At 54.0% G+C, this 19,344-nt stretch overlaps 1 protein-coding gene across 1 annotated transcript in view; it reads right to left on the bottom strand.

Annotated features, from left to right (window-relative positions):
• Window positions 1–19,344, bottom strand: part of dnah12 (dynein, axonemal, heavy chain 12) — a 475,562-nt gene that overhangs the window by 66,592 nt on the left and 389,626 nt on the right. Inside the window, exon 60 of the mRNA XM_072472436.1 lies at window positions 4,889–5,029. Within this exon, the coding sequence (XP_072328537.1) occupies window positions 4,889–5,029 (141 nt within the window). The remainder of the gene's footprint in view (window positions 1–4,888; window positions 5,030–19,344) is intronic.

Here is a 19,344-nt window from a genome sequence, read left to right as displayed (position 1 = left end):
ATGGAGACAGATTGGCCTGTAATGAAAACATGGACGAGACTCCATAAGTTCCGACATGTCTGCAAGTCAAGAAGTGAGCAAAGTTGGAGAGTAAACAGTGTTAGTGAAGACAAATATCCATTAAGAATAGATTCACAGTCATGCTGTCTTGTATGTTTGATGAAACAAAGGTTAAGCTAATCCTGATATTCAAGAGAAAACCCCTCCCAAACAGCAATTCCCAAAGAAGCAGTTGTTCATGTTCACAATAAAGGATGGATGGACAAAGATGGCTTGAAAATATAGCTGAGGAATGTTTGGAGTTTCTGGGCGGCACGGTGGTACAGTGGTTAGCACTACTGCCTCATAGCTTCAGGGACCCAGACTCAATTCCAGCCTAGGGTGACTGTCGGTGTGGAATTTATACTTTCTCCCCATGTCTGCGTGGCCTCTGGGTGCTCTGGTTTCCTTCCGCAGTCCAAAGGTGTGCAGGTTAGGTGGTGTGGCCATGCTAAATTGCCCTCAGTGTCCAAAAAGGTTACGTTGAGTTACTGGTTACGGGGATAGGGTGAAGGTGTGGGCTTAAGTTGGGTGCTCTTTCCAAGGGCCGATTAGACTCGATGGGCAGAATGGCCTCCTTCTGCACTGTAAATTCTATGATTCTATGAGGATTATGTAAATAAAAAGTCTTCTCATCTGGGGCATGTTCAAATCATGGCTGGTCAATAATGCTGCTGAAGTTAGATTGCAAAACAATGATTCACAACTGTGTTCTAACCAGCCTTGTTTAACCATTGGACATCTCTCTAAATAAGCCCTTCAAGGATAGCATGAGAAAAAAGTAGAATGACTGGATGATTAGAGGAGAGAAGACATTCAATAAGGAGGCAGCACACTGGCTCCAATGTTAGCAATCCTGGACGATTGGGTTATACAGCCTTGGATTAAACCAGAACAGAGATCATTGTCAAATCATTCAAGAAACTCTGTCTCCCTCACAAGGGATTTTTACTCCTCACTTTCGAAGATCCAGCATCAGAATTCCATTAAGTGTCGCTCTGACCTGGATTTCCTTAATAATTGTTCATCTCCTGATGGTTCAATTGCTTCTTCGAAGACAGTGTTCCATGGAATTAAAGAAGCTACACTCCCACCTCTAATTACTGGAACACTCCAAACTCTTGCACAGACCACTAATTTCACTGAGCTGGCATCGCCCCTGAATTTCTCAGAACCCCTGTCTCCTGGCTACACTGAGCTATAAATGGCTCCCAGGCCATCTTTGAGCCCCAATTACCTCCAGCGCAGAACAGCCACCTTCTCAGCTCCCCAAGACTTCTTCTGAGCCCTAACTACCTGGATCCTGTTATCAGCTTCTTTGTGAGTTGCAAACCACAGGACGTCTAACCTGTAATCAACCCCCTTTCCCAGCTTTAATGTGGGGCATTTTTCCTTTAGCTACATAGTAAGCGACCATGTAAGAGGCTAATTGTGCTTTGTCATTCAATGTTACATTTCTGCTAAGGACTTCAGCTGCTGATTTAAGTTCTCGCTGTATCCTTTAAAAAAAATCAAGAGGTTTGTCCTCAAACTCGCCATGCTTTTAAAGTTTTGAGGGTTTTAAACTCTCATTTTCCAGTACTTCCCTACATCCTGATTTGCATTGGCACAATTACCAAAGCCAAGCCTCAAGAAATCATCTTTATATTGCTTTGCTCCTGATTAAACTTTTTCTTTGTTGGGAATGTAGGCTGTTCATCAGAGGCCCTGGAGCTCTGTACAGAGCTAACACTGGCACTGCCATGATCTGCCGTGGACTCTCTGGAGTAGCTCTCTCCAGCAGATTCAGATGCGAGCTCCTGGCCAGTTGGAACACTGTCTCTTCCTTGTAACAAAACGATTCATCTTCACAGTTCTCTTGCCTTGCTTGTTAGCAGCTAGAATATGGAAAAAGCTCTCCTCTGTGATTTCGCGCCCAAAGCACGTAATAACAGGTTTCTTTGACGTCAAGTGTATGTGCAGGCGTGTAACCTGCTCATTGCTACGACTTATGGCCAGAGACTGCATCATCCGCATTTAAAAGTCGGTAGCAGCCGGCTGCCATTCTCAACTTAAAAGCCGGTAACGGTCATTAGGCACTTCTCCCACGATCGGAACCACTATGGGAATGTCGAGACCCATCACTCCGTCACACTCCCGACACCCCCGATTCACCCGCGCATTGCGACCAACACTTTCAAAAACCCTGTGCTAGGCATCCGGCCATCTCTCTGTGTAACATGCATGTGGTAAACAGGAGACAATACCAGTTGCTTAGTACAGGTGGCAAAGGTGCACAAGCTCTCTAATGCCAAGCTGTCAAGCTTCCAAGAGAGGATCGCATCAGTACCCTCAACCTTTTGTAACATAGGACCTGCCAACCAACACTCACAAAACTGACTCTTGTACTGCACCAGTAAGAAGAAATAGAATAGTGCAAATTAAGGGAGATTAAATGACCCAGCAAAAGCATACTGTGGTTAAAAATAGGATTGTTTATGCTCATTTTGAGTTACTTGTAATAGAGAATAAATATTTATTACACGCTTCACTAATTATGCGGATTATAGTCAAACAAGAAAGGGTGTTCTGAAGAAGAGTCATGTGGGTCCAAACATTAAGGGCTGGATTTTTCGTTTGCGACTGAACCCCCCCCCCATGTGTCTCTGGTGCATCCGATGGACAGCAGGCACAACATGGTGACAAGAGACTGTTGGGCACATTTGGGCCCAGTCGCTCCAAGGGACGGCTGCCAAAGAGAACACAGGTCACAGGGAAACACAGCAGGCCGTCGTCACATCTGATGTACCACCTGGGGAACCAGAATTAGGACTCGTAAGGTTAGAAAGGTAGGCACCAGTTAATTTGGCATGGGTGAAGCAGACAGGTTAGCATCAGGGGCTAAGGAACAATACTTGTAAATAGCACAATAAACACCTGTTCACCGAAGTTCCGAACTGCCTCAGTCCTCTGTCTGAAGGGTGTTAGGGCTGGGCTGGTTGCAGAGGGTGTGGCGGGTTGGGGCAGGGGGGCTGGTTTGGGAAGTTGGTGATGTTGGGTATGGGTGTTGGAGGAAAGCCATAAGAACATAAGACATAGGGAGCAGAATTAGGCCATTTGGCCCATCGAGTCTGCTCCACCATTCAATCATGGCTGATATGTTTCTCATTCCCATTCTCCTGTCTTCTCCCCATAATCCCTGATCCTCCTATTAATCAACAATCATGTTAAGTTAAATTAGAAGATAATCGTAAAAGCTAATTTTACACCTAAAAAGACTTTGTTCATATAAGTTACTTGGCTGTTGTTGTATAACAAAGAGGTTTCAGAATCAAATGTCCCTTGTTCTTGTTTAAAAATGTTATTTAATTGCCACATTTGCCTTTGTAGAATTGCTTAAATTGTTGAATACTAATGTTTTGCTAATTATTGACTGAATATATTAGGAATAGAGAAAATAAAATTGAATTCAACAGCAGTGTTTTGACATTATCGATCACTTGGTAGCATCTTCTTCAGTACCTTCGGAGATGGGTAACTAGTGAGTCAGAGCCTAAAGTCTGGGTGGCAAGTCTCACTGCCAAATTCTTCACAAATCTTTTCCAATGTTGGCATCCAGGACACAGCAAGGTGGCAATTCTGCAGACATACCCAAGTACCTTCAAGCATACCTTCTTTAACCATTTTGGCAGCAATTGGGCCTTGTCCCTGACCAAGTGAGATGGACTGGAATTGTCATCGATCCATATTCTTATCTTTTGTTAATTTCAATAAACTTGCCACTGGAAAGGCACGGGGCAGAGCCTGGGGTCACTCTCAGAAGCGACAGGGCCAGATATGTGGGGGCACCATGTGGTAGGATAACCAACCGATAATAAGTGACTGATAATCACACCCCAATAGGCAATGTCGCCACCGCCACCGCCCCCACCCCACATTACATTTGGAGCTTCTATTAAAGTATGTGTCCTGAAGTATGATAACCACAAGAATATTAGTATCCACCAAATCTTAATATTATTTCCAGTCCTGGATGTGAGAAGTAAAATCAGGCTATACTCATTGATTCTAACTAAACTGCAATATGGATCAGTTTTTAAAAAATTTTCTCCAAAACAGTGTTATATTAAAATTGTAAACAGCCATCTTAACATATATAGGGCTGGATCCTCCCAAAATGGGACTATGTAAAAACAGTGGAGGTTTAGTCCCGAAAATCCTATTAAAAAGATGAATGAATTATCAGCCCTGCACGGGGCTAGCAGGGACCCGGAGTAAACCTCGCAGCTTTAGCTGCGGATAGCGGCCCCCGTACTTCCGGTTTGGAGTCTGCGCATGCGCACAGCGGCGGCCTCACCGAGCTCCATGGTGGACTCGGACTGCGGAGCCAGACGGGAAAATGAGACCCCCCCCCCCCGATCGGCCGCGCGCCCGAGCATCTAACCGCGCAGATCTCATCCCCGGCCACCTATAAGGCCCCCCCCCCCCCCCCCAGGTGTCGATCCCCCCGCCCCTGACCAGCAATAGGTGGTTAGTTCCACGCCGTTGGGAACTCGGTCGATCGGGAGCGGAGGATTGCTGGGTGGGCCTCTGTCAATGGGCCCCCAGCTGCACGGCATACTCGGCGGTCACGCTGATTTTCGGGTCGCGGAGAATCGCTGAACCGACGCCAGCCCTGATTATGGCGTGAAAGTGGATTCTCCGCCCCCGTGCCGGCCGCGATTTCGGAGTGGGACTGTGGAGAATCCAGTATATGGTTCATTACATAATTTTATGGGTAATATCAACTTTCTAATTGTTGTCAATAAAATATATATTTTTAAAATTACTAACAGTAATTTGAGAGGATTTTGTCAAAACAGTTACTTACAGGAGCAGATTACAGCACAGCAGGAAGGAAAAGAGCAACTTGTCCTTCTCAAATAGGGAACGGCAAACATTGGAGTACAGATTGTATGTGAAGTGATCATTCAAATATCGAAGCCGCTTCTCCAAGATTTTTGACTTATTACTGTTGAGAAAAACATAAGACTTATTAAATTACATTCTGTGGTATGGATGGCCAAATTCTTGATTTAATAGCATCCATGGAATAGAGAATGCCAACTTTCTTCTAAACAATAACAATACAAAGGATTACATTTTTAGAATACCTTAGTTTGGATCAAATCACTTCCAATTTCTAGAAACATTATGGGTGCGCTTCAATTAACAGGGACCAAAGTCTCATGGCGAGTACGTTTAGCCACATGTTTCCTGGCGCTTGCAAAGTTGAGAAACACACGGCTATACAACGCCACTCACGTTTAATAAGGGGCCTCAGCGGGGAACGTGTGGCCAAGGCCACACATGGATCCCTTTGCTACACTGAAGAGCTCCGCTTCCCGGAACCCCTCAGTAATGCTGGCAATCCCAGGCTAGCATCCAGGTGGCACTCCCAGGGTGCCAGGCTGGCAGTGCCTTGGTGTCCAGGTGACACCAGCAGTGCAAGGGTATCACAATGCCCTAAGGACATGTGCCTGGGGGCCTCCGATCCCATGGGAGACTCCAACAAGTGCCGTTTGTGGGGACCAGTGCAGAATGGCGCTCGCCCAAGGCCTCCGAGGTGAAGGAGATAGATCCTAACAACGCCTCGGGTACCTCAGGAATCTGCACGTTAAAGTGAGATTAGCTGTCTCGCTCTAATATGCATATTTGCCAGAAAATGATTACATCAGATGTCACAATTTTGGGTGCTGCATAACCGTTGGATTTTGCCGTATATGTTTCAAAAAAGAACATTTTCCTTTACCTTTCATCTTTATCGTGCCAAAGAATTTATCAGTTATCTATTTTAATTTCCTTCTTTTGTGGCTATTTCACGATCTCACTTTTCAGTACTGTAAATATATAGGGCGGGATTCTCTCCTGGGAGTCCCGGAATGTGAACCCTGTTGGGATGGAGAATTGGGCTCCGAACGCGATGCCCCGACCCCCCGATGATGGTGGGAACGAGGTCCACGTTGCACGCCAGCGGGAGCATGTAAATTAATGTTTATTTAGCAGGCCCGGCACCCTATGCTCTGTCTTCCCCTGATTCCCAGTCCCTGTAGCAGGAAATCTCTTGGGCACAGATCACTTGTGGTCTTTACCAGCATGACCTTGGTGTGGTGGACCTCACGTTGCCTCCTTACCCGCTGCAAGGTCCACCATGCCAGGGCCCCGATGGTAGAGACCATCTGAGGGCCACACCCCACCGCTCCCCAACAATGCACTGCCTGCCCATGCCTCCTCTAGCTGTAATGGGGGGACCCCCCTGAGACTCCTGTATAAGGGTGAGCGTCCAGGGACCCCTGTAAGAGGAAGACCCCCCAGGAACCTCTGTATTAGGGGGACCCCTGCGGGGACCTCTGTAATAGGGCCCCTCCTCGGGACCCTGTAAGAGGGGGAACCCCCCCCCCTCCTCCCCCCCCCCCCGGTGGAAGCTAGAGAACAGTCCAGACGGGGGCAGTGAGAAGAATTACAGCTGTAACACATACCTGGCAGCACCATATGTCCAATCTTTGAAGGAGAGCAGTTGTGATCTGTGCCTGGTTCCCACAGGTCCATTATCTGCAAGCCATTCATAGCTTTCTAGTGGTGGTCTATGATTGACAGCTTCTACAAACCATCTGCAGCTTTGATTCATTCATTCCCCTTCACGGTTCAGTGGCCTAAGTGGTGAAACCCCAATGTTTGGAAACATTGACCACATCAAAGAGGTAAGTGCAGTGAAATCACACGTTTGAGTGAATGGAATGCACTTAGCACTTGGAATGCACTTACCTCTCTTTGATGTGGTTGCAATTCAGCTCCGGTGGGGGGGGGGGCATAGGCGAATCTCCGCGCCCACGACTAAGTGCCGACGCCGACGCGAACACCATTGAGGTTCACGACGGCGTGAAACGGCCCCGATCTCGACCGATTCAGGGCCCGAAAATGGGCTAGGATTGGAGCTGCGAGAAACTCGGGGGGCGTGTCGCGAAAGCAGCAGCGTCAGCGCGTGCCGGGTGGCGCCTCTTAAATGACACGGCCGGCACCGTGTAACTGGCGTCACCCGCGCATGCGTGGTTGCCGTCCTCCCCGAGGCCGCCCCGCAAGAAGATGTCGGATGGATCTTGCGGGGCGCAGAGGAAAGGAGGTCCTTCTTCAGAGAGAATAGCGAGTGTAGCGGAGAATCGCCATTTTGGGTATCCGGGGCGATTCTCCGGCCTACGCCGCACAGAACTCGACGGGGCCGTTCTCGCCGCTTGGGTGAATCGCGGTAGGGTGCTGGACCGGCGTCGTGGAGAAAAATGGCCGCCAGGGGATTCTCCCAACCGGCGCGGGAGCGGAGAATCGCGTCCATGGTCTCCCAAATGGAGAATCCAGCCCATAGTGAAGATAACTTCTTGGGCGAAATTCTCCGTTATCGGCGGAAAGTCCGCCGATCGGCGCAAAAAGCAGCGCAAATCCGACTTGCGTCACGTCGGAAAAATGGGTCGAAAGTCTCCGGCCCGAAATGGGCTAGCAGCGACGTAACGGGATCCGCGCTTGCGCAGTGGTTCACGGCGTGCAGCGTCATACGCGCCGCACGGCGTGACGGCTCATAAGGCCGCGCTGCTCCCCCCCACCCGACCGGAACACCCGACCGGAACACCCGACTGGATGGCTGGCCGCCGCTCAGCCCCGAGGTTCGAGTCACGGGATGTGGAGGCACTCCTGGACGCGGTGGAGCAGAGGAGGGACACCCTGTATCTCGGGCACGGGCGCAGAGTTGCCCCACGCCACAGCCGGCGTCTGTGGAGGGAAGTGGCAGAGGCCGTCACCGCTGCGGCCCTGACACCACGGACAGGCACCCAGTGCCACAAGAAGGTGAACAACCTCGTCAGAGCAGGCAGGGTGAGCCTCCCCATATCCCCCCTACCCATATCCCCCTCCCCATATCCCCCCTCCCCCATATCCCCCCTTCCCCCATATCCCCCTCCCCCATATCCCCCCTCCCCATATCCCCCTCCCCATATCCCCCCTCCCACATATCCCCCATATCCCCCCTCCCCATATCCCCCATCCCCCATATACCCCCTCCTCCATATCCCCCTCCCTCATATCCCCCCTACCCCATATCCGCCATATCCCCCTCCCCATATCCCCCAATATCCCCCAATATCCCCCTCCTCCATATCCCCCTTCCCCCATATCCCCCTCCCCCATATCCCCCATATCCCCCTCCCACATATCCCCCTCCCCATATCCCCCCTCCCCCATATCTCCCCTCCCCATATCCCCCTCCCCATATCCCACCTCCCACATATCCCCCATATCCCCCCTCCCCATATCCCCCATCCCCCATATCCCCCTCCCTCATATCCCCCCTACCCCATATCCGCCATATCCCCCCTTCCCCCATATCCCCCTCCCCATATCCCCCCATATCCCCCTACTCCATATCCCCCTTCCCCCATATCCCCCTCCCCCATATCCCCCCTCCCCCATATCCCCCTCCCACATATCCCCCTCCCCATATCCCCCTCCCCCATATCCCCCCTCCCCCATATACCCCTCCCCATATCCCCCCTCCCACATATCCCCCATATCCCCCCTCCCCATATCCCCCATCCCCCATATACCCCCTCCTCCATATCCCCCTCCCTCATATCCCCCCTACCCCACATCCGCCATATCCCCCTCCCCATATCCCCCAACATCCCCCTCCTCCATATCCCCCTTCCCCCATATCCCCCTCCCCCATATCCCCCCTCCCCCATATCCCCCTCCCACATATCCCCCTCCCCATATCCCCCCTCCCCCATATCTCCCCTCCCCCATATCCCCCCTCCCCCATATCCCCCTCCCCATATCCCACCTCCCACATATCCCCCATATCCCCCCTCCCCATATCCCCCATCCCCCATATCCCCCTCCCTCATATCCCCCCTACCCCATATCCGCCATATCCCCCCTTCCCCCATATCCCCCTCCCCATATCCCCCCATATCCCCCTCCTCCATATCCCCCTTCCCCCATATCCCCCCTCCCCCATATCCCCCCTCCCCCATATCCCCCTCCCACATATCCCCCTCCCCATATCCCCCATATCCCCCCTCCTCCATATCTCCCCTCCCCCATATCCCCCCTCCCCCATATCCCCCCTCCCCCATATCCCCCCTCTCCCATATCCCCCCTCCCCCATATCCCCAAGTGAATCCAGCCCTAACCTTAACCTCTGCAATGCACGCGCAACCAATGGCGTGCATTCATACACCTGCCTAACAGTGTTGCCTTTTACCCCTGCCACCCCCCGCCCCCCCCACAGGATAAGCGCGCACACAACAATAGGGAGCATGTGAGGACTGGAGGAGGCCCCGCTGATGAGAGGCCACTGACCGAACACGAGGAAACTGGAACCCTGGAACTGGCTGGCGGACCTGACGACCGGGAGGTTGCTGATGCAGAGGTCAGGGGCATACTAGCAAGTGAGCCACCGACAGCTCGTCCCCATATCCCCCCTCCCTTATATCCCCCTCCCCCATATCACCTGATCACTGCCTGATGTCTAACCATGCATGCTTCATTGTGTATCGCAGGACCAAACGTCCAGGCACCCATCACCGCAGATGCAGACCGCCCGCAGGATGCCCCTCGCACACCACGGGAGACGGAGAGACACGGACCCTCCAGCATGCGACGCCCGCAGGATGCCCCTCGGAGGCCACGGGAGACGGAGAGACCCGGACCCTCCAGCAGGCGACGCCCGCAGGATGCCCCTCGCACACCACGGGAGACGGAGAGACCTGGAGCAACAGGGAGACGACAGCCCCGTCACGTGCGGGAGCGACCACCCAGCGACGAGGGGGGCAGCCACAGGCCCCCGTCACATCCGAGCCAGGACACCACTACCCAGGACACCACTACCCGGGACACCACTACCCGGGACACCACTACCCGGGACAGCACTGCCCAGGACACCCCTACCCGGGACAGCACTACCCAGGAAGACGAAATACCGGACAGTGACTCAGAGTGGATGGGTGGAGACGAACCCCCACCCCAAAGTGCCATGGACTCAGAGTGGGACGAAGAGCACGACACAACGCCACTGCTGTCACCAACACCCTCCACCATCGCAGAAACACTCACCTCAGTTGGGCACTTTAGTGATGAGGCGTCTGGTACACTCACTGGTGCGCACAACACAGCCGTCCCGGTACAGCAGGTGGAGGTAGGAGCAGCAGAGGGGCCGGGCGGTCGGAGGGCAGCCCAGCCCAAGCGAACATCTGCCGCCCAGATGGATCCCGGGTTCCTGGAGTTACCACACCCACACATAGATCTGATGCAACCACCGACCCGGAGACGAGCGAAGAGGGCGACGGCCGGCTTGCGGCGGCTGCAGTCGCAGGTGGAGGAGTCCAACCGCGTCCAGGAGCTGGGAGTGGTGTCGGTCATACGTGCCACCCAGGCCGACACCGCACGGGTGGCGTCCGCGGTGGAGGCAATGGGTGCTACGGTGTCAGACATGGGGAACGGTTTGCGAGGCCTGGGGCTTTCCGTGCAGGCGGCGTCTGTGGCCCAGGACATGGCTGCCCTCTCACAGGAGGCCATGAGCCAGTGCCAGCGCCAGATGGCAGAGGCGCTCAACGCCATAGCCCAGTCTCTGCAGGCCATGGCCCAGTCTCAGCAGGCCATGGCCCAGTCTTTGCAGGCCATCGCTGAGGGCATTGGCGCCAGTGGCCATGTGGTGGCCGGCGTCGCACTGTCACAGACAGGGTTTGCCAACCCCCTGGGCTCCATGGCTGCAAACCTGCAGACCCCTGTCGATACCAGCACGGGCCTCCAGGACTGGCAGCGCCAGATGTCGGGGGGGCGTCGGATGGCCAGTCCGTTTGCATCCCCCACCCATGTAGAGGCCTGGGGGCCATCGGGCACCCCGAGGGAGGAGGAGGTGGTGTGGTCCGTCCCGGCTCCCCCTGTAGGGGAGGTCCCAGTACACCGCGACACCTCGGACTCCCCCCTTTCCGTCCCAGGTGCATCGGGTGGGCAACGGGCAGGACAGGCTGGCAGCTCGCCATCCCAGTCGCCCGGGCCGCAGCCTGGCCCATCTAGGCCAGGACGCCCCAGGAAACGGCCGCCAAAGGGATCCAGTGTCAGAGGGCAGGAATCACAGGAGTCCACCTCCAGTTCTGCTGTACCATCTGGGAACCACGTAGACGTAGTCAGAGGGCCCGTAAGGCCAAACAATTAGACACTGAGTAAGTTGGCACGGGTGCAGGGCACAGATGAGTTTTAGGGGCTCGGGCACGTGCATGAACTCCTTTGGTTATTAAAGTCAATGTTACACCTACAGAAGCTGCCTTTGTGCTCTGTCCAAAGTGTGCGGGGGTGTCATGTACGTTGAGCGCAAATGTGTGTGTGAGGGGTGGTCTTACCTCAGCCCCAGGTGAGTCTGCCCCCTTCCCCCTGGGCCGCTATCAACATCCCCCGGGCAGAGGACGGGACCGTGCGCTGCAGTGTCACAGCCGCATGCAGGGATGGTCCGGGTGGATGGTGGTACTGTGGCCATGGGTCAGACATAGTCCAACGATGTGGAGCCAGGAGCTCATCGCAGGGCGGGTTGTCATCATCCTCCATGGCCTGCGATAGACACGCGTCCATCCGCAACTGTGTGAGCCCGGCCCGTTGTGCCGCAGGTGGATCGGCAATGGGGGGGGTGGTGTGCATGCGGGTGGGGTGGGTGGGGTTGGGGAGGGGGGTGAGGGTGCTGGGTGGGTGGATGGGTGGGGGGTGTGGGTGGTCGGCCGTTGCCATGGTGTGCGGTCTTTGGCCATACTACCCGATTCCCACGCCCATCTAGTCAGTGAAGCGGGCGGCTATCAGTCTGTCCCGTGCCCGTTGGGCCAGCCGGTAACGGTGGACAGCCACCCCCCTGTGTCTACCCCGTCTGCCCTGACCATTACCCCCATCCCGCTCATCTGGGGAGGACTGGGCCTCTTCCTGCTGCTCCTCCACTCCGCCCTCCTCTGCCTGCGGCACATCGCCCCTCTGCTGGGCTATGTTGTGCAGGACGCAGCACACCACAATGATGCGGCCGACCCTATCTGACCGATACTGGAGGGCGCCCCCAGAGAGGTCCAGGCACCTGAAATGCATCTTCAGCACGCCAAAGCACCTCTCTATCACTCCCCTTGTTGCTACATGGGCATCATTGCAGCGGTTCTCCGCCTCATTGCGTGGCCTCCGTATAGGTGTCATCAGCCACGATCGCAATGGGTAGCCCCTGTCGCCCAGCAACCAGCCCCTCAGCCGGGGATGGCGTCCCTCGTACATGCCGGGGATGGATGACCGCGACAACACGTTTGAGTCGTGTACACTGCCTGGGTAACGGGCGCAGACGTGCAGGATCATCATGCGGTGGTCGCAGACCACCTGTATGTTCATCGAACAGGTCCTCTCCCTATTGGTGAACACGGCCCTGTTATCTGCAGGTGGCCGCACGGCGACGTGCACCCATCGATCGCGCCCTGGACCATGGGAACCCGGCCACAGCAGAGAAGCCCACGGCCCGGGCATCTTGGCTGGCCCGGTCCACGGGGAAGCGGATGTAGCGGTGCGCCATGGCATATAGGGCATCTGTCACTGCCCGGATGCACCGATGCACCGATGTCTGTGATATGCCGGACAGGTCCCCACTCGGTGCCTGGAATGACCCCGTTGCATAAAAGTTCAGAGCCACCGTAACCTTGACGGACACGGGGAGAGGGTGTCCCCCGCCAGTGCCACGCGGTGACAGGTGTGCCAGCAGGTGGCAGATGTGTGCCACGGTTTCCCGCCTCATCCGGAGTCTCCTCCTGCATTCCCGGTCCGTGAGGTCCTGGTATGACTGCCGGGGCCGGTACACACGGGGCGCCCTCGGGTGCCTCCGTTGCCGTGGGGCCGCGACATCCTCCTCCCCCTCCTCGTCCTGTCGGTCATGTGTCCCTCCAGCCTGGGCGGCTGCCACCTGTCCCTCTGCGGCAGCCTGCGCCACCTCTCTGGCACGCTCCTCCTCCTCCTCCTCATCCAGGGCAACATAGACATTAGCGGCTGCCGCCACGGCGGCCAACATCGTTGGATAATCGGAAAACATGACGGCCTGGTGGGGGGGAGGGGAACGACGACATGTCATCATTGCCCATATCCCCTCCTCCCCCCAGCCAGGTGGCATGGACCGCATGGGTCCAACTGTTGGAGGCTGGCACCTGGCCAGGTGGACCAACTCACTTGCCCTCGCATCCCCCTCCCCGGCACGGACCCCCCATCCCCCTCCCCGGCACGGACCCCCCCCCATCCCCCTCCCCGGCACGGACCCCAACCTCCACCCTGGCACGGACCCCCCCCCATCCCCCTCCCCGGCACGGACCCCTCCATCCCCCTCCCCGGCACGGACCCCCCCAACCTCCACCCCGGCACAGACCCCAACCTCCTCCCCGGAACGGACCTCCACCCCCCTCCCCGGCACGGACCCCCCCCATCCCCCTCCCCGGCACGGACCCCCCCCCCCCCAACCTCCACCCTGGCACCGACCCCCCCCCCAACCTCCACCCCGGCACGGACCCCAACCTCCTCCCCGGCACGGACCCCCCATCCCCCTCCCCGGCACGGATCCCCCCATCCCCCTCCCCGGCACGGACCCCCCCCAACCTCCACCCCGGCACGGACCCCCCCCCCAACCTCCACCCCGGCACGGACCCCAACCTCCTCCCCGGCACGGACCCCCCATCCCCCTCCCCGACACGGACCCCCCCCATCCCCCTCCCCGGCACGGACCCCCCCCAACGTCCACTCCGGCACGGACCCCCCCCAACCTCCACCCCGGCACGGACCCCAACCTCCTCCCCGGCACGGACCCCCCATCCCCCTCCCCGGCACGGACCCCCCCCATGCCCCTCCCCGGCACGGACCCCCCCCCCAACCTCCACCCCGGCACGGACGCCCCCCCCCAACCTCCACCCCGGCACGGACCCCCCATCCCCCTCCCTGGCACGGACCCCCCATCCCCCTCCCCGGCACGGACCCCCCAATCCCCCTCCCCGGCACGGACCCCCCTCCCGGCACTCCCCCGGAGCCCAGCGCACTCTAACCACCACCCCCCCCCCTCCGCCGCACACACACACACACACAACCCGAGACACACCTCTCCTCACGCATTCAGACTGCGGCCACGCCATCGCCTGCCCAGAGCCAACCCCCCAGGCCGTCACTCACCTCCACACTGGTCGGCCTGAACCTGGAGCACAGGGTCACGCCAATGAAAAGGAGGTTTAATTTACGTCGACGTGAACGGTCATCACGTCGACGGGACTTCGGCCCATCCGGAAGGGAGAATATCGGCAGGCCGAAAATCGGCTGCCTTGCGCAGACCCGTGCCATTCTCCGACAGCAGCGGCGCCATTAACGCCCAGCCGACTTTTCTCCCTTCGGAGACTTCGGCGGGGGCGGGATTCACGGCGGCCAACGGCCATTCTCCGACCCTCTGGGGGGTCGGAGAATGACGCCCCTTATCTTTCAATAAACCAAAATCTAATTGAAGTACTGCCTTTCTCCCACTTTATGTGCCAGCCTTGGTGTGCGTGGCACACTCTAGTGACTCTTCCTTTTGATGCATACTCTATTTAAGATGTGTATTCCCCCTGAATTGCTGGCAATGTTCTGCTTTCACTACTGCTTTGGTACCCCTTCTCATCTGCAATCCCAATTTCTTTTGCCTGGGAATTATGAGTTTATAAGACTCCAAGGACCTTTAAAATTGGCATCGGGACCAAAGTCTGGAACTCCCATCCCACTTCTGGCAAATCCCATTTTCAGGGCAGGGGAAAGGAGGCGGGGCTGAAGTGCACAGGTGAAAATTATAAATTGGTTAAGTCATTTAAATTCAATGCAGATCAGGGGCGAAATTCTCCTACCCGCCCCGCCACATTTCTGCCCCGACCGGCCGGCGGGAGTCTCCGTAACACCGGCCGGTCAATGGGGTTTCCCATTGTGGGGCAGCCCCACGCCGTCGGGAAACCCCCGGGCGCAGGCAAAACGGAGACTCTCGCCGGCGGAGAATGACGCCCCTGATTTTCACTTCAGTAATGGCCTCAAGACACAGTGCGTTTGAGGCGTAAATGCTTATGAAGGGCTGATAAGATCTGTAGAACTGTCAAACTGTCCAGTTATTTAAATCCCCTGCCGTTTAAATTTTGGACAGTGTTGTCTGCCTCTGTTTGAGAGAGTGAAAATAAATTAGGAATAGATTCATAGACGTTACAGTGCAGAAGGAGGCCATTCTGCCCATCGAGTCTGCACCAGCCCTTGGAAAGAGCACCCCACTTAAGCCCACACTTCTAACCTTACCCTGTAACCCAGTAACCCCACCGAACCTTTTTGACACTAAGGGGCAATTTAGCATAGCCAATCACGTAACCTGCACATCTTTAGACTGTGGGAGGAAACCGGGGCACCTTGAGGAAACCCACGCAGACACGGGGAGAATGTGCAAACTCCACACAGATAGTCACACAAGCCGGGAATCGAACCGGGGACCCTGGAGCTGTGAAGCAACTTTGCTGAGCACTGTGCTACCCTGTTGCCCTTATTGGGTGGGATTCTCCGGTTCCCTGACTGTGTGATCGCTAGGGGTGGGATTCTGTCTTCCCGTCTCGTCAGTGGAATTTCCTATAGAAGCTATCCCACTCTGCCAGGAAACCTATGGTTGGAGATGCCCTGCCAGCAGGAAATGAATATCGCAATGGCCAGAGAAGTTTGGTTATTCTTTCTAGAAATTTTAGTAGATGGTTGTTGGCATAATTCTGAAGTGATAATTATAGCATAATTGCTGCTTGTCTGCTTCCACAACATGCCATTATCACAATAGGGGACTTTAAGTTCACAGCTTGGTCAACAGTTTAAGATGTTGTTAAGGGATTAGAGTTTTTGATGTGTGATATGAATACAAATGTTTGTTTTAATAGAGGATTAAGTACTTGAGGGGATTTAAATGGATTGAAAGGGTTTTTGTGATTTTTAAAATGTTGTGAAGTCTATAATAAATACTTAGAACGTTGTTCATTTCATCTCAGCATGGATCCTGAGATCTGCCATAATGGGTACTAGGTGAGTTGACATGAAGGGTATAAGGGCATTGAGTGGTGGGTCATGAGTTGGCACAGGTATTATAAGGGGCCATCGGGATAAGTCAAGGCTGATGAGCTGGAATGAATCGGCACTGTTGGTATAGGCGGCATAAGGGGAATGGGGATGAGTAGAGAGGCATATGCTGACATGAATGGTATGAGTGTCACTATAGATGAGTAGAGGAGCATAGGGTGGCATGAGTTAGTCTGGATGGGGCATGGAGAATGAGTGTTTGGGGGGGGGGGTGTGCATGGATGAGGGTCTGATGTCTAACACCACAACTGGAATGCAGTCCAGGAGAACCAAGGCAGTCCTTTTAACCAGACCATTTTGGTACTTGGCAGTCTTGCCTCCGATCTGTGTCAGGGAACGGGAAGCTTGACTCAATTCCATGCTTACTCCTCATGAGTGAAAATCGCATCATTCAAGGTACCTTTCCCACCCGCCCCTGAAGTAGATGCATGAAGCCAGAAAATTTCTTGACTCCAGCTACCGGTCTCTAAGATGAAAATCCAGCTCAAAGTGGCAGATGCAAAATCTTGGAGAGCTCTTGATAACACCTCTTACTTAGATGACTACACACATGGTAGACTACAAACCAACGATCATTTGATACATTACATCATTTCCTATCTGATGATATACATGCATCAGAACAACAACAACAAAGAACAAAGAAATGTACAGCACAGGAACAGGCCCTTCGGCCCTCCAAGCCCGTGCCGACCATACTGCCCGACTAAACTACAATCTTCTACACTTCCTGGGTCCGTATCCTTCTATTCCCATCCTATTCATATATTTGTCAAGATGCCCCTTAAATGTCCCTATCGTCCCTGCCTCCACTACCTCCTCCGGTAGTGAGTTCCAGGCACCCACTACCCTCTGCGTAAAAAACTTGCCTCGTACATCTACTCTAAACTTTGCCCCTCTCACCTTAAACCTATGCCCCCTAGTAATTGACCCCTCTACCCTGGGGAAAAGCCTCTGACTATCCACTCTGTCTATGCCCCTCATAATTTTGTATACCTCTATCAGGTCGCCCCTCAACCTCCTTCGTTCCAGTGAGAACAAACCGAGTTTATTCAATCGCTCCTCATAGCTTATGCCCTCCATACCAGGCAACATTCTGGTAAATCTCTTCTGCACCCTCTCTAAAGCCTCCACATCCTTCTGGTAGTGTGGCGACCAGAATTGAACACTATACTCCAAGTGTGGCCTAACTAAGGTTCTATACAGCTGCAACATGACTTGCCAATTCTTATACTCAATGCCCCGGCCAATGAAGGCAAGCATGCCGTATGCCTTCTTGACTACCTTCTCCACCTGTGTAGCCCCTTTCAGTGATCTGTGGACCTGTACTCCTAGATCTCTTTGACTTTCAATACTCTTGAGGGTTCTACCATTCACTGTATATTCCCTACCTGCATTAGCCCTTCCAAAATGCATTACCTCACATTTGTCCAGGTTAAACTCCATCTGCCATCTCTCCGCCCAAGTCTCCAGACAATCTAAATCCTGCTGTATCCTCAGACAGTCCTCATCGCTATCCGCAATTCCACCAACCTTTGTGTCGTCTGCAAACTTACTAATCAGACCAGTTACATTTTCCTCCAAATCATTTATATATACTACAAAGAGCAAAGGTCCCAGCACTGATCCCTGTGGAACACCACTGGTCACAGCCCTCCAATTAGAAAAGCATCCCTCCATTGCTACCCTCTGCCTTCTATGGCCTAGCCAGTTCTGTATCCACCTTGCCAGTTCACCCCTGATCCCGTGTGACTTCACCTTTTGTACTAGTCTACCATGAGGGACCTTGTCAAAGGCCTTACTGAAGTCCATATAGACAACATCTACTGCCCTACCTGCATCAATCATCTTAGTGACCTCCTCGAAAAACTCTATCAAGTTAGTGAGACACGACCTCCCCTTCACAAAACCGTGCTGCCTCTCACTAATACGTCCATTTGCTTCCAAATGGGAGTAGATCCTGTCTCGAAGAATTCTCTCCAGTAATTTCCCTACCACTGAAGTAAGGCTCACCGGCCTGTAGTTCCTGGGATTATCCCTGCCACCCTTCTTAAACAGAGGAACAACATTGGCTATTCTCCAGTCCTCCGGGACATCCCCTGAAGACAGCGAGGATCCAAAGATTTCTGTCAAGGCCTCAGCAATTTCCTCTCCAGCCTCCTTCAGTATTCTGGGGTAGATCCCATCCGGCCCTGGGGACTTATCTACCTTAATATTTTTTAAGACACCCAACACCTCGTCTTTTTGGATCACAATGTGACCCAGGCTATCTACACCCCCTACTCCAGACTCAACATCTACCAATTCCTTCTCTTTGGTGAATACTGATGCAAAGTATTCATTTAGTACCTCGCCCATTTCCTCTGGCTCCACACATAGATTCCCTTGCCTATCCTTCAGTGGGCCAACCCTTTCCCTGGCTACCCTCTTGCTTTTTATGTAAGTGTAAAAAGCCTTGGGATTTTCCTTAACCCTATTTGCCAATGCCTTTTCATGACCCCTTCTAGCCCTCCTGACTCCTTGCTTAAGTTCCTTCCTACTTTCCTTATATGCCACACAGGCTTCGTCTGTTCCCAGCCTTTTAGCCCTGACAAATGCCTCCTTTTTCTTTTTGACGAGGCCTACAATATCACTCGTCATCCAAGGTTCCCGAAAATTGCCGTATTTTCGGGAACCAGAGCTACAACTATTTTAAGATGCAGTACAATCATAGATTATTTATGCATTGCATAAATTCAGACAACTTATGGGATGTGGGTGTCACTGGCTAGGTCAGTATTTATTGAAGGTTGTGGTGAGCTGCCTTCTTGAACCGCTGCACTCCCAGTTCCAGGGTTTTGATCCAGCGATAGTGAAGGAATGGCAATGTATTTCCAAGTCAGGATGGTATGTGACCTGGAGGGGAATCTCTAGTGATGGTGTTCCCAGGTGTCTGCTGCCCTTGTCCTTCTAGATGGCAGTGGTTTTAGGTTTGGAAGATGCTGCCTAAGGAGCTGCCTAAGGAGCCTTGGTGAGTTCCTACAGTGCATTTTGTAGATGGTATGCACTGCTGCCACTGTTCATCGATGGTGGAGGGGGTGAAAATTTGTGGAAGGGGTGCCAATCAAACAAGCTTTTCATGGATGTTGTCGAACTTCTTCAGTG

This window comes from Scyliorhinus torazame, chromosome 13 (assembly GCF_047496885.1).
Source record: "Scyliorhinus torazame isolate Kashiwa2021f chromosome 13, sScyTor2.1, whole genome shotgun sequence".
NCBI lineage: Eukaryota > Metazoa > Chordata > Chondrichthyes > Carcharhiniformes > Scyliorhinidae > Scyliorhinus > Scyliorhinus torazame.
This window is presented reverse-complemented; position numbering and strand designations above follow the sequence as displayed.